Source organism: Elephantulus edwardii, unplaced genomic scaffold (genome assembly GCF_000299155.1).
Source record: "Elephantulus edwardii isolate Elephantulus edwardi_28Jun2011 unplaced genomic scaffold, EleEdw1.0 scaffold00017, whole genome shotgun sequence".
Taxonomy (NCBI): Eukaryota; Metazoa; Chordata; class Mammalia; order Macroscelidea; family Macroscelididae; genus Elephantulus; species Elephantulus edwardii.
The window spans coordinates 29,491,937-29,506,440 of NW_006399767.1; the positions used below are offsets into that span (position 1 = coordinate 29,491,937).

Below are 14,504 nucleotides of genomic sequence, written 5' to 3' on the forward strand. Positions count from 1 at the left end.
GACTGCAGCCCCGCCCCTTCCCCATGCCCGCCAGGGGGCGCCCAAGTCTTCTAGGTAGACTTCGCGCCGGGACGCTAACCTGTCTGCCGCAGATCTGCCCGGCAACAGGTGACGAAAGAGCCCAGTCCTGGAGCGGTAGGTGGAAAAGTCCCAGCAAAGATACCTCGTTGCAAAAAAAATTAGGGGGACCAGTATGCGTGAAGATAGGGCGCCAGAGCTGCTCCCCGGAGCCTCCTAATTGATGTAAACGCTTAGACCCCCCCAATACTCGGGGCTGGGCTGGCTACGTTTGGAAGGGGACCGACCGAGCGCGGTGGCGGCTGCTTTCGATTTCACTTTCCCCTAAAAGGTGGCTCTTATGGTCAGCGCGCTGTTGGGGCGCAGCCAGCTCGGGGCTTTCCTGCAGCTCCGCCCCGGCCGCGCCCACTCCCTGTGCCACTCCGCGGTCCTGGCGCGAGCGAGCTCGGCCACAGACGCCGACCAGAAGCAGAATTCAGTGTCGCGGGGACACCGGGGTGCCCGGGTCAGTACGAGACCAGCGACAGAGCCTGCTCTCCAATGGCCAGCTCTCCAGTGGCCAGCGCAGGGTCCCCGGCTCCCTGTAGGTGCCTCAGGGGACTTGCGGGGACTTGCGGCGCGTGGCTGGGGGCGACGCTGCTGCTTCTCGCGGACTGGCTATGGCTGCAGTGCGCGCTGCCCAGCCTAGCCTTCCTCCAGGTGCCCACTTCGCTGCCACTGCTCCGGGTGTGGATGTTGGGACTCGGCCGCTGGACCGTGCTGTGGCTGGTGGCGCGTGGGGTCCTCAGGGTCTTCAAGAGCGAAAGTGCACGAGGCCGGAGTTGGCTGGCTACTTTGGAGCCCCTGGCGGCCGCGCTGGGTTTGGCTCTGCCAGGACTTGCCTTGTTTCGGAAGCTGAGCTCCTGGGGCGACCCCAGGGACATTGAAAGCACTAGACTACTGTATTGGGCAAGTCGTCCTGACGCCTTCGTCCTCAGCTACATAGTGGCCCTGCCCGCAGCCTTCCTGTGGCACAAAGTCGAGGGCCTGTGGGTGCCCAGCGACCAGGGGAGCTCTGGCAACGCAATCAGACAACTGCTACGCTGCATCGGCCCGGCGCTATACCGCTCCCCCCTTGTTCTACTCTTCTTGATCTTCTCCTGTATTGGTAAGGGCAGAGATCAGGGTGTTGGGACACAAGGGGCCCGGATAAAGAAATCAAGAATAAATGGTTAGTGAGGAGGTAGGATGGTGTCAGTTCTAGAAAATGTGCATGAGGCAGAAGAAGACCCGGTTCAGAGGTTGGGAAGACGACTCAGGGTGTGGAAAAAGGAAGAGCACTAGGCCAGGTGGGAGGGAGGATCAGGGCTCCAGTCTTGTCCCAGGCGTTACTTCACTGGGTGACTGCGGGCAAGTCTTTTCCTCTGGAGACACAGCATATTCACTTTTAGGAAGAGGTTAGTTTCCTCTTTGGTCCTGAGGGTTCCCTGTGTGTTGGGTTGTGAGTTCCAGGGCAGCTTATTCAGGTGTGGAGTTCTCAGGGTCTTCTTTCTGTGCCTTTGCTCCTGTGAGGGTCAAAGAGGATGTGGTTGGAGCCAGCCTAGTTGGAGTTGACCTGCTAAGACTTAATATTTGTGACTGACCAAGTCCTTCTCTCTCTCTCCAGGCGAGATGGCCATTCCATTCATTACCGGCCGCCTTGCTGACTGGATTCTGCAAGATGGCGAAGCCACAGCCTCAGCCTTCACCCAAAACATAACTTTCATGTCTGTTCTCACCATAGCCAGGTCTGCGGGATGGGGGTGGAAGTTTGGTAAACACCTTGTTCATGGAATCACTTGTGAGTCTTAGTTAATGCCAAGATACACCTAACAAGGAGAGAAATAAGGAATTAGAAGTTGAAGCGGCTCCAGTGTCCACTTCTGCAGCAATACCTGAGACCTCTCCCTCTTCTCCCCACAACACTCACCTTTATCTTTTTTTCTCTCTGTAGTGCAGTTCTGGAGTTCGTGGGTGACGGGATCTATAACAGTACCATGGGCCACATGCACAGCCGCCTGCAGGGAGACGTGTTTCAGGCTGTCCTTCGCCAAGAGACAGAGTTTTTCCAACAGAACAAAACAGGTTTCTTACAAAACTCTTTCGTCACAGATCCACATATGACAACCATACCCTTATTAACCCATATCTAGTTTTAATTTGACACTTCCCTTCCTTTTTCCATATGTGTGTGTGGTGTGTGTGTGTGTGTGTGTGTGTGTGTGTGTGTATCTGTTATTTTCATTCTTAGTATGTCTCTAGTCTGAACAAAATTTATTCTTTTCTCCCTTTCGTAAAACCTAGCATTCCCATTCAGGATTCCCCACATAAATCTATCCTTAAGTAAAAACTAGAATTATAAACCTGATAGTTTTTAGATCATAGAGACTCAGTGCCTAAAATTCCAGAGAAGGAAACTGAAGCCTAGACCCAAAATGTTGATAATTGTTTGGGCCACTGAGGGGTTGAGAGAACTTGGGGTAAGAACCTTTGTCTCCTGATTCCCAGGGCAGTGCTGGTCACAGGCATCATTTTCCCCACCCCCTTTCCTCTCCATTTTACAATCATCTTAAATTCTGCTGCCTGTGGGACTTCACAACTCATAACAAAAACAACAGCAACAATACATAGGATACATGTGTTCTTTAAGGAATGGAAAACTTTCAGAGAAACAAATTCATCTGTTTTTTAAATTCCTCATAGTTAAAATGAAAGTCAGTAGACAAGCTTCTCAGCTCTAATACTCATTTCTCTATGCATTGAGATTCCCTTATGTCCTCATACTCCACACCCCTACTTCTGACACCCTGGATTTTTTTCCTTATCCCATCTTACCACTCTGAACCTATCTTATTTGTCCCACATTCTCCTCCCCACCTTTGGCAGGTGCCATCACATCCCGAGTCACGGAGGACACAACCACCTTGAGTGAGTCGCTGAGTAAGGAACTGAACCTGTTGATGTGGTACCTGGTACGAGGGTTGTGCCTCTTGGGGCTCATGCTCTGGGGCTCAGTGTCCCTCACCATGGTCACCTTGGTTGCCCTGCCTCTGCTTTCCGTTCTGCCTAAGGAGCTGGGAAAATGGTACAAGGTATGTTCAAGAAGTTGGCCAACCTATTACACATGGAAATTTTGTCTCTCAGACCTGGATAACTCAGTTTCTTTAAAACTTTTTTAGTACAACTTTGCCTGATACCTTCTGTCTTCATTACATTCCTTGTCTTTATAATCTGTCATGAGATTGCTCTTCATTGACCTTGATAGTCCCTGTATTTTTCCCTTTGAACTTGTGTCCACATTGTAACCCCTAATACTTCTGAGTCATTACTTCTACCCTGTATCTAACTAGTTTCGAGGTGGTATGTCTATGTCCTATTTTCTCATTTGTCTATCTGCCTGTTCTGACTTATAGGTCCTTTTAGATAACTCAGATACTTTGATCTGCTATGGCTTTCTATCCCTGTGTGACATCTCCTTTCAATGTACCCACAGTTGCTGGCAGTACGTGTGCAGAATTATCTGGCAGAATCTAGCCAGGTGGCCATTGAGGCTCTGTCAGCTATGCCTACAGTCCGGAGCTTTGCCAACGAAGAAGGTGAGAACCGGAGGTTTAAACAAAAGCTGCAGGAAATAAAGACAGTCAGCCAGCAAGAGGCACTGGCCTATGCAGTCAACGCGTGGACCACCAATGTGAGCACCTGGACATGCATGCCCATTCCTTCTCCCTGAGATGACTAATTCCATTCTTTTTCCCATGACCTTGCTGCTAACTTCTCTTTCACTGGGAAATGGTTGTGTCAATGTTCTCATTCCAGCAACCTGAGATGCAGTTACCCTACTCAATGTCTTTAACCCTTTCCTCCTTTTTAAGATATGCTACCCAGCCTCCCTTTGAGAGAGTTGTGTCTTCTAGTTCTTGAGTCTTTCTTTGCCTCTCGGGGAGGCTCAATGTGCCATAAATCCCTCCACGTGGGCCTGTTTCATGCTGGAACAGTGTGGCCATGTTAGTGAAAGCCAGGATAATTAGAAGCTAATAATGAGGACCTGAAATGTAGGGAGAAAAGAGCGAGACCAGCAGTCAAGAGCTCCCGTCTTGCTGTTGCCACTTACCAGCTCTAGGAGAATCGACAAGTAACTTATCTTCTCTAAGTTTGTTTCCTTACTTTAAAAAATTAGAGTAATGACTCTATCGCTTTATATCAACGTCTTGATATGAATATTTAATGACATAACATTCATGCAAGACTTTTGTGAAGAGTAAAATGCTCCCTGAACATAGGTGATGACTTCTATGAAGAGTATTTTAACCTGTCTCTATGGGATCTCTGTCTCATTTTTCCCTTCAACCTATTAAGCTGGCTGCTACTCCGTGGAAAAAGGGATTATATTTCCTTATTCCTAAGAACTCTGGCTTTTTATGCCCTTTCTTATATCTTGCTCCTGCAGCCCTCTTTCTCTCTGATCTCTCCACAGATATCAGGGATGTTGCTGAAAGTGGCAATCCTGTACATGGGTGGGCGGCTGGTGACAAGCAGTACTTTGAGCAGTGGGACCCTAGTTGCATTTGTTCTCTACCAGATCCAGTTCACCACAGCTGTTGAGGTGAGGTTTGTTCCTCCAGTTTCACTCTCCAACTCTTTCTCTTCCCTATCCCATTACTATTCGTCCCATTATAGTTTATACCCCTTTCCTTCCATTTTTGATCCTTCTTATCACATAATATTAAAAGCAGATTAAATCACGCCACAAAGGAGTACAGAGTCACTGTATCAGAAGGCATTGGCTGACACAGGAGAATTTCATGAAATAACATATGAGCAAGAGCATATGGTGATGAAGGAGGAAGTTCAAATTGCTCTGAAGGAATTGGCAAAAAACAAGCCTCCAGGAGTTGATGGCATACCAATTGACATGTTTCAACAAACAGACACTGCCCTAGATGTGCTCACTGAGTTGTGCCAAGAAATCTGGAGGACAGCCAGCTGGCCGACTGACTGGAAGAGATCAGTATTTGTTCCCATTCCAAAGAAAGGTAACCCAACAGAGTGCAGAAATTATTGAACAATATCATTAATATCACATGCAAGCAAGATTTCTGCTGAAAATGGTTAAAAAACGTTTGGAACAATATGTCAACAGAGAACTGCTAGATGTATAGGCTGGATTTAGAAGAGGTTGTGCTACTAGGGATATTACAGCTAATATTAGATGCATCTTGGCAGAAAGCAGAGAATACCAGAAGAATGTCTATCTGTGCTTCATTGACTATGCAAAGGCTTTTGACTGTGTGGATCATTACAAGCTGTGGCTGACTCTTAGAAGAATGGGAATCCCAGAACATTTGATTGTGCTAATGCGAAACCTATACTTGGACCAAGAGGCAGTCATCAGATCAGAGCAAGGAGACACTACATGGCTCAAAATCAAGAAGGGGGTCCGTCAGGGATGTATTCTGTCTCCATACCTTTTCAATCTGTATGCAGAACAGATCATCTGAGATGCTGAGCTGTACAAGGAGGAATGTTACATTAGGATTGGTGGAAGAGTTATCAACAACCTGCGTTATGGAGATGACACAACCCTGCTCGCTGAAACTGAGGAGGACCTGAAGCGCTTGCTACAGAAAGTCACAGACTGCAGCCTTCAATATGGATTGAAGCTCAACATCAAGAAAACAAAGATTCTTACCACTGGGCCAATTGGGAGCATCAGTATAGATGGTGAAGAGATTGAGATAGTTAAGTTTTATTTACTTGGCTCCACAGTCAACACTCTTGGTAATAGCAGCCAGGAAGTCAGGAGACGAATTACATCAGGGAAAGTCAGCTGTGAGGGATCTCTCAAGAGTACTGAAGAGCAATGATGTCAGGCTGGAGACTAAGGTGTGCCTGATCCAGGCTACAGTCTTCACAATTGTGTGCTATGCATCAGAGAGTTGTACAGTGAATAGGGACGATAGAAAGAGAGTTGATGCCTTTAAGCTGTGGTGCTAGAGAAGAGTATTAACTATACCATGAACTTCTAGGAGAACAAACAGGTTTGTCCTGGAGAAGGTGAAGCCAGCATGCTCCTTGGAGTCAAGGATTCTGAAGCTTCGTCTGACATACTTTGGGCATGTTGCAAGGAGGGGCTGGTCCTTGGAAGGGGGACATCATGTTTGGCAGACTGGAGGGGCGGCGAAGGAGAGGAAGACCTTTGATGAGATGGATTGATTCTGTGACTGGAGTGGTAGGAATGAGCACGTTTGAGATGGCTAGGTTGGCACAGAATAAAACGGTGTTTAGGGCTCTTGTACATAGGGTCGCTATGAGTCGCAAGTGACTCAATGGCACATAACAACAACCACCACCACCTCTTTGTTGGTGTTTATGTTTACCCTCCAGGTTCTGCTCTCTCACTACCCCACTGTACAGAAGGCTGTGGGCTCCTCAGAGAAAATATTTGAATACCTAGACCGGATCCCTTGCTGCCCAGCCAGTGGCCATTTGTCTTCCTTAAACTTGGAAGGTCATGTCCAGTTTCAAGATGTACACTTTGCCTACCCAACTCAGCCAGATATTCCAGTGTTAAAGGTACAAATTACCCACACCTATATCCCACCGTCTCCACTCTAGTGTCAACTCCTTGCAATTTTTTTTGTCTGCGCTTAGCTTATTCAATACCAAGTGCAGAGGCTTTTTAACTCTTTGAAGGCAAATATGCACCATCTTCTCCACAAAGCTAACCCAAATTCAAGAGCAAGGTTGGACTTCCAAGGAGAGTAGAAGAAGAGACTCTCAAGGGGAAGGCTCTTACATTCTGGGAATTACTGCAGGAAAATATCTTTCTCTGTTCATCCATCTTTCCTTTTATTTTTCATGCTGGAATGTGATCCCTCCCCACCCCCACCGGTCCTCTGGTGGTATCTGACACAGTGGTGCTTAGTCCTAGCTAATATTCCATCACCATGCTGGGAAGAGTCAAGGGTTAATGAAAGAGAGGTAGACCCTTAACAAGATGGATTGACATAGTGACTGCAACAGTGGACTTGAGCATGGAAGAGATGGAGATGATAGTGCAGAGTAGGGCAGGGTTTCAAATTAGTGTTCATAGGGTCACTATGAGTCATAATTTGGTTGGACAGCACCTAAGAACAACAATTATCTCTATTCTTTAGAGTGTCATATTTTTCCATTTCCCCCCTTTCTTCTCTTAGGTAAGTTATTGTGTTATGTAACATGACATAGGCAGTCCCAAGATTAGGGGCTTCAGTCTGTCTCTCACTGTGTGACTTTCTGGTGGTCTTCAGGGGCTGACATTCACCCTTCGTCCTGGCGAGGTGACTGCACTCGTGGGGCCCAATGGCTCTGGGAAAAGCACAGTGGCTGCTCTGCTGCAGAACCTGTACCAGCCCGCAAAGGGTCACCTGCTGCTGGGGGGCGAGCCCCTTTCCCAATATGAGCACCGCTACCTGCACAGACAGGTGAGGAAAAAGATGGCTTAGGAGGAGTATCAAGGAAGAAGATAATTTTCACCGAGCATTCTGAAAGGCAGGTTAAGGAAGGGTGGGAGATCTTGGGTAGTGAGTGATAAGGGATATCAGCAGGGTGAAGGAGTGTGATTTTGTAATATGCTTTCAATAAAGATTTTGAGTCTTCAACACTCTGTCTTCCTGCAGCCCTTGTTATGAATATTGACCATATTTCATGCTAGGTGGTTGCAGTGGGACAAGAGCCACAGCTATTTGGAAGAAGCATCCGAGAAAATATTGCCTATGGCCTGACTCAGGAGCCAAATATGGAGGAAATCATAGCTGCCGCAAATGAGTCTGGAGCTCATAGTTTCATCTCTGAGCTTTCTCAGGGCTATGACACAGGTACTCTCTCCTTATCTCTTAATTGAAACACTGTAGTTGTTGCTGTTAAGTACCGTCAAGTAGAGTACGGCCCATAGCGAAACTACAAACAATAGATCTGAACCCTGTCCTATCCTGTGCCTTCCTCTCATTTCCTGGCACACTAGAGCCCATTGCAGCAGTCATTGTGTCAGTCCACCTGGTTGAGGGTCTTCCTCTCCTTCACTGATCCTCCACCTTTCCAAGAATGATGTCCTCCAGGCAATATCCTCTCCAAGCAACACGCCTGAAGTATGTAAAAGGAATAAGTACCATGACCTTTACTGAAACACCAACAATCTTGCTTTCATTTTTTTGTTCCTCCTACTCCAGTGACATCAACTTAGAATTACTAAAAGCTCTTTTTTCTATGGCCCCTTCATGTTTATAACATCATTCACCTTTCCCAAACCTTCTTTGTTAGTGGGGGATGAGTGTGCTTGTGTGTGTATTCAAGCATGACCTTGGCTCTTGTCTCTACAGAGGTAGGTGAGTCTGGGGGTCAATTATCAGGGGGTCAGCGACAGGCCATAGCCTTGGCCCGAGCACTGATCCGGAATCCACATGTACTTATCCTGGATGATGCCACCAGTGCCCTGGATGCAGAAAATCAGTCACGAGTGAGTCATCTTAATGCCCGTTTCCCACCATATCTTTTTTTAAATATTTTATGATTTTTTGTGTGTGTATGGTCAAATCGGATCTGACTGGCACAGGAGGAGATTGCCCCTCCTTCTCCAGCAGAGCACCTGGTGGATTCAAACCACGTACCTCTGGGATTAGAGTTCAGCTTCTTGCCACCGGGCCACCAGAGCTCCTTAATATCTTTCTTCTTTTATTCATCCTATGTTAGTCATTTTAACATCATAATTATCCAAACCTGTCCTTGCAATTTTATTAGTCCCCTTAGCTTCTCCAGATCACCCAGTTCCTATTAGCCTTTGCTCAGACCACCTACAAACAATTAAAAGAGACTGTGTAATAGTGCTGAATCTTTGAAGTCAAGCATAATGGAAGAGTATCCTAATAATATGAACCAAAATTAACTGAGCTTTTTATAGGTGTCGTATAAGACACCAGACCCTTTACATGTACAGGCTCACTTGTGTAGTCATCACAAACTGCTGTGATCTGAGTATTGTAATCTGTGTTATGCAGAGGACAAAATAGAGGCTGAGAAAGGTTGACTACCTTGCTCAATGTCATACAGCAGCTGTGCGGCGGGATGAAGTCAGGTCTGCTTGATTTAAGTGCTCATGCTTTTAACCATTAAGTCATATAACCTTAAAATAGAATATAAAAATTTATGGCTAGAATATAAAAGTTCATGGCCAGTAGAGAAACTACTCATCACCTTCACCCTTCCTTCTTTTTTTGGGTTTTGCCATGAGACTCTCTTTTAGCTCATTTTTTTGCCACAATGTATGAATTTATTCCCTAACAAAACAAAGATTTCGCAGAGAAGCACTCAGAATAGAAACCTTTGATCTCTCCAAGGTTGCTAGCAGAGGTAGCTGTGGTCTTATGAGGTCTGCCCTGGCCCTGGAAACACAGCTTATACAGTCCTGCGCATCAGTGTTCTGCATCACCTCCAGCTCTGACCGAGTCTTTGTCTTTTCTCAGGTGGAGAATCTCCTCTACAAAAGCCTCCATCGGTATTCTCGTTCAGTGCTTCTCATCACTCAGCGTCTAAGTTTGGTGGAGCAAGCTCACCAAATCCTCTTTCTGGAAGAGGGCATCATCCGTGAGGCAGGAACCCATGAACAGCTCATGGAGAAGAGAGGACGCTACTGGACCATGGTACAGGCTCCTGGGGGGCCAGGGGCTCCTAATTGAGAAATCATGGACTTTATACACTCTAGCTTCCTTCTTTTCCCTCTTCTCTTTCTGATGGAGAATTTGGGAACAAAGAGGACCAATGGCAGAGTAGGCAGCTGCTTCGAGAAGATGTTACGTCCTGAAATATAACCCCTTGATGATACCTGAAATTCTGCCATGAGTGTTACTAAGTTTTCTCTCAAAGCACTTCTTCATAATGCAGATTGGACTGCAAACCCAGGGTTTATGACTTAGTGTGAATAGATTTAGGCCAGGGTTGATGGCACTCTGACAAATGAAAAGAGACACTCAGAATATGCAGAAAGGGGAACTCGGCTCCTTTCTAGTAGAGCAAAGAGTTAAGCTGTTTTAACCTGTGAATTCTTGATATGTATAATAAAACGGGTATTTTGTACTGTGGTTTCCGGTGTGTTTCTGTGGCACTTAACGGCGTAATAGCTTTGCAGCTTACTTTTCAGGGAATTCTTGTCTCTCTCCTTTAGTGTTCTCTGTGTTTCACAGCCCAAAGGGCAGCATCTTCTCTCCTTTCATGTTCTACATCCTATGGTTTCCTCCTCCACCTCGCAAACTCCCAAACAGGAGCAAGGCTCCAGACAGCACCTTCCAGGGTACCAGCCGCTGCGGTTAGAACCATGAACTTCCTGGTGGGGAGGGGGAGGGTGAGCGAGGCCTCACCCTTCACCACCTCACCGGCAGAAGTCCTTGCAGCGCTCTCCGAGCTCCGATGTTACTTCCCCCGGAGGACTAATCTCTGAATGGGAGGCGTGGCGATTCCTTTCCCTTCCATTCAGCGAGGGCCATGGTTGTGTGACGTTAGCAATTGCTAGGCAGATCAGTTCAAAGCAGGTTGCAGAAGGAGGCGGAGTTGAAAAGCGTTAAAAGAGCTGCCTTTAGCCTAGTGAGGAGGAAGCCAGAGAGGAGGCGGGCAGAAAGAGCTTGTCCTTTGTGGGGTGGCCACAGGTTGGAGAGATCGTTGAACAGGGAGGCGCCCTATGAGGAACACGTCAAAAACTTGACAGATTCCCCCTTCTTCTTGGTGCATCCCTTTGCCCCAAGACCTGTCCTTTCAACTCAAGTCCCCTACTTTTATGAAATCATCTTTTTAAGAGCCCTTTTGGGAAAGGCAGAAGATGAGCGAAAGATAGGGGATGGACAGAGCTGGTGACTGCAGCCTTGAGCATGGAGCAGGGCAGGGCAGGGCTCCGTCTTGTTCAGAGGGTCCCTGTGAGTCTAGTCTACTTCAGACACCTGACAACCCACCATCAAGAACCCACTGGCTCCCTGTGTGGAAGGGCTCCCGGACCGCCTGCTTTCAGCTGCAAGGCCAGGCTTTAGAAGATGCGACCCCTATCCCTGTGTGCTGACAGTCATTTCCTCTACCTCCACGAAGCCAGAGCTCAGAAACCTGCCTCCAACATCATGTTCCAGGCCCTTTGACAATCACTGGGCTCTTTACAGAAAGGGCAGGGGGGTGTGAAGGGAGGGGGCAATTCTGGCTCCCTCCCCTTCGGACTGAGGCTTTCGCTTTCACTTCCTCCTCCGAGAACCGACAGATCTCGGTGCGTGTGCGATCATGGCGCTTCTGGATGTGTGCGGAGTCCCCCGAGGGCAGCGCGAGGACTGGGCGCTCCCAGGCGCCGGCAGCGCCAGGCACTGCTTGGACCCCGGACACTACAGTTTCTCTATGCAATCTCCGGAGTTCGCCCTCCCACGGGGAATGCAGGTTGGGACTCTTTGGGCATCCCGGGAGGATGTGAGGGGCTATTTTAAGATAGTCCAGCAGGGAGATTGGCGCTGGGGGGCATTTTACAGGGTCCAGAAAGCAACGTCCAGGCTCAGATCCCAGGAAGAAGCCACGTGGGACTGGGGAGGGGAGTTACCGATTCCCTGAGGGTTCGGAAATGTACATTCGGGGATGGGCAAAGATTTGGGGTGGGGGCTCTCCCAGGCAAAGGCTAGACTTAGTGCCCTTTCCCCCCACCGCACACAAATCACGAAGTCTTTTTCAAGGCTTATCTTATGGCTTGGAAACCTATGAACTTGGGAGGTTCGCTTGGTCTGCCTTGGCAAACCGCTGTTGTATGGCTTGGATCAGGTCATTTATTCAGCCTAGACCTCAGACTGCTCTTCTGTAGAAAGGGGATGTTATTAATGAACGCACATATAAATGAACTGTGTGTGGAGAATAACATTAAAATCACCCTTTGATTCTTGGTGTGGTGCGCCTCCTCTTTTCCTTCTTCCTGGCCATTTCCTCTTGGAGAACTGTTTTTAACGTTTACACTTATTGATGGTGGGGAAACTTCACCGTATCAACTCACCCCCGCCATATTCTTCAAAACTTATTCCTGGAGCCTCTCACCAAGAAAGTTTTCAGTGCCCCATTCTCTAATCTTTCCTCAGCCGGTGGAATTCTTCCAGTCCCTGTGTGGGGACAAAGAAAGGAATGTTCAGATTGAGATGGCCCATGGCACCACCACGCTAGCCTTCAAGTTCCAGCACGGAGTGATCGTGGCAGTGGATTCCCGGGCCTCTGCTGGGAGCTACATTGGTGAGTGTGTGCTCTACCGACATGATTCCGGGTTCCTACTCAGCAGGAGCCCAACATCTGCAGCAAATGGAAACTAGTACTGACTTAAGACACACAGGGAGAGCTGTGGGACCATTGTCCTTTGAAAACTCTGTTCTTCCAGCCACCTTACAGGTGAACAAGGTGATTGAGATTAACCCTTACCTACTTGGCACCATGTCAGGCTGTGCTGCTGACTGTCAGTACTGGGAGCGCCTGCTGGCCAAGGAATGCAGGTGAGCAAGGCCTCACATCTCCCTTTCTGCCCCTCATGGTCAATTCCTGAATGCCCAAGAGCACTGCTGCTCCACCAGCCTTGGTGCCTATCAAGAAGTCAGATAATATCATCAGTGATTTATCACTTAGGGAGCTCTGGTGACCTAGTGGTATTTATCACGTGGAGAGGGTGAATCCAGATCACTCCTCAGAAGCAAGAATGGTGAAACTTGATCTCATATACTTTGGGCATGTTGCTAGGAGAGATTATTCTTTGGAAAAGGATATCCTGTGTGGAAAGCTTCTGAAGGGACAGCAAAGCAGAGGAAGACCCTCAACCAGGTGGATTGACACAGTGATTGCAGCAATGGGCTTGAGTGTGTCAGAGATTGTGAGGTTGACACAGGATAGGACAGGATTCAGTTCTATTGTTTATAGTGTTGCTATGAGTCATATTTGACTTTATAGCAAATAATGATAATAAGAGTTGTTATTTGTCACTGGCATCATCAACCTTAGCAGTGTCACTTGTTAGAATTGCTTTTTAATGCTTTGTTGTTGATGATTGCTGTCAAGTCGAGCTGGACTCATAGTAGGAGTGGCATCCACTAAACAACATGCCTCTGGAAACTCTCTTTATACTTTAAGGGTTTTAAGTTTCAAATATCTTCCCAATAATTTTGTTGTTGCTGATGACTCCACCTCATAATGACCCTGTGTACAATAGAGTGAAACCCTGAAACCTTGCCCTGTCCTCTGTCATGCTCACAATTGCTGCTGTGGCGTTTTGCTCTTGCAGCTTTTATGTCAATTCATTTCACTGAGGGTCTTCCTTTCCCCCCTCCCTTTAGCTGACTCTCCACCAACCATGACGGTTTTCTCCAGGGCCTGGATTCCCCTGATAACCTGGTCCTTCAAACCAAAACCCAGCTCACTACTTTTGAGTCTGTTCTGCCTCATAGTGACCCTTTATTGGGTTTCTGAGGTTGTACATACTTATGGAAGGAGATTGCCCACCTCCCTTTGCAGAACAACTGGTAGCTTTGAACTGATCACCATCTGGTTAGCAATGCAACACATACTACATACACTCCAGTATCAGAGCTCCTTCAAACAACTCATTTGCTGTCGAGTTGGAACGGACTAATAGCTGACACTCCGGAGGATTTTCAGAGGTTGCAAATCACACAGGAGGAGATGGCCCATCTTGGTCCTGAGGAGCTGCTGGTGGATTTGAACTGTCAGGGAGGTACCACCTTTGGGTGAGCAGCAAGGCTCCCTATCCACTAGGCCACCAGAGTCACTTAAATTCTGCAACATACTTCCTTTCAAATGCTTCTCTTTTCAATGATTTCCTGCCCATCAAGTATATGACTTAGAAAACTACCTTATGCTAACTTCCCCTGCCAGCTCTAAGTATTCCCTGTTGTCCTCACCCAGGCTGTATTATCTTCGAAATGGGGAGCGCATCTCCGTGTCAGCAGCCTCCAAACTGCTCTCCAACATGATGTGCCAGTACCGCGGCATGGGCCTCTCCATGGGCAGCATGATCTGTGGTTGGGACAAGAAGGTAGGTGGGTGCTTGCCACTCCCCCTTGTTCCCCTCTATAGGGATGGGGAATATTTTCTCCATTTTACAACCCCATTTCTTCTTCTACAAGACTTATGGCATACAAAACAGCTGGCTACAGAGCTGTTTCAGTGTATCCATGAGCCAATTTTTGGCCCAGATGTGGGCCATGTTTATATGTATTTTGTAGACTTGCCTCTTTTGATAAAGCAGTTTATTCTAAGCATATTATTCTTTTCTTTCTCCCCAAAGTCCTGTTTGTTACCAAAATGTTATCTTCCATCCCCACGATAATCCATAGTAGTGACCAGGAGGCAGTCGTCAGAACAGAGCAAGGGAACACAGCATGGTTCAAAATTGGGAAGGGCGTACGCCAGGGATGCATCCTATCTCCATACCT

The 14,504-nt window shown here is 47.5% G+C and overlaps 2 protein-coding genes across 2 annotated transcripts in view; both read left to right on the plus strand.

Annotated features, from left to right (window-relative positions):
• The first annotated feature begins 23 nt into the window (after nt 1–23).
• Nucleotides 24–9,746, plus strand: TAP1 (transporter 1, ATP-binding cassette, sub-family B (MDR/TAP)). The gene is made up of 12 exons (XM_006882201.1): nt 24–135; nt 350–1,165; nt 1,664–1,784; nt 1,991–2,121; nt 2,923–3,128; nt 3,530–3,727; nt 4,511–4,639; nt 6,421–6,609; nt 7,326–7,499; nt 7,730–7,892; nt 8,394–8,530; nt 9,534–9,746. The coding sequence occupies exons 1-12, from the start codon at nt 24–26 to the stop codon at nt 9,744–9,746; spliced, it is 2,589 nt and encodes an 862-aa protein (XP_006882263.1).
• Nucleotides 9,747–11,322: 1,576 nt separating this feature from the next.
• PSMB8 (proteasome (prosome, macropain) subunit, beta type, 8) overlaps nt 11,323–14,504 on the plus strand; it is a 5,086-nt gene continuing 1,904 nt past the window's right edge. The window contains exons 1-4 of the mRNA XM_006882106.1: nt 11,323–11,472; nt 12,153–12,300; nt 12,443–12,554; nt 13,975–14,104. Coding sequence (XP_006882168.1) covers nt 11,323–11,472; nt 12,153–12,300; nt 12,443–12,554; nt 13,975–14,104 — 540 coding nt within the window. The remainder of the gene's footprint in view (nt 11,473–12,152; nt 12,301–12,442; nt 12,555–13,974; nt 14,105–14,504) is intronic.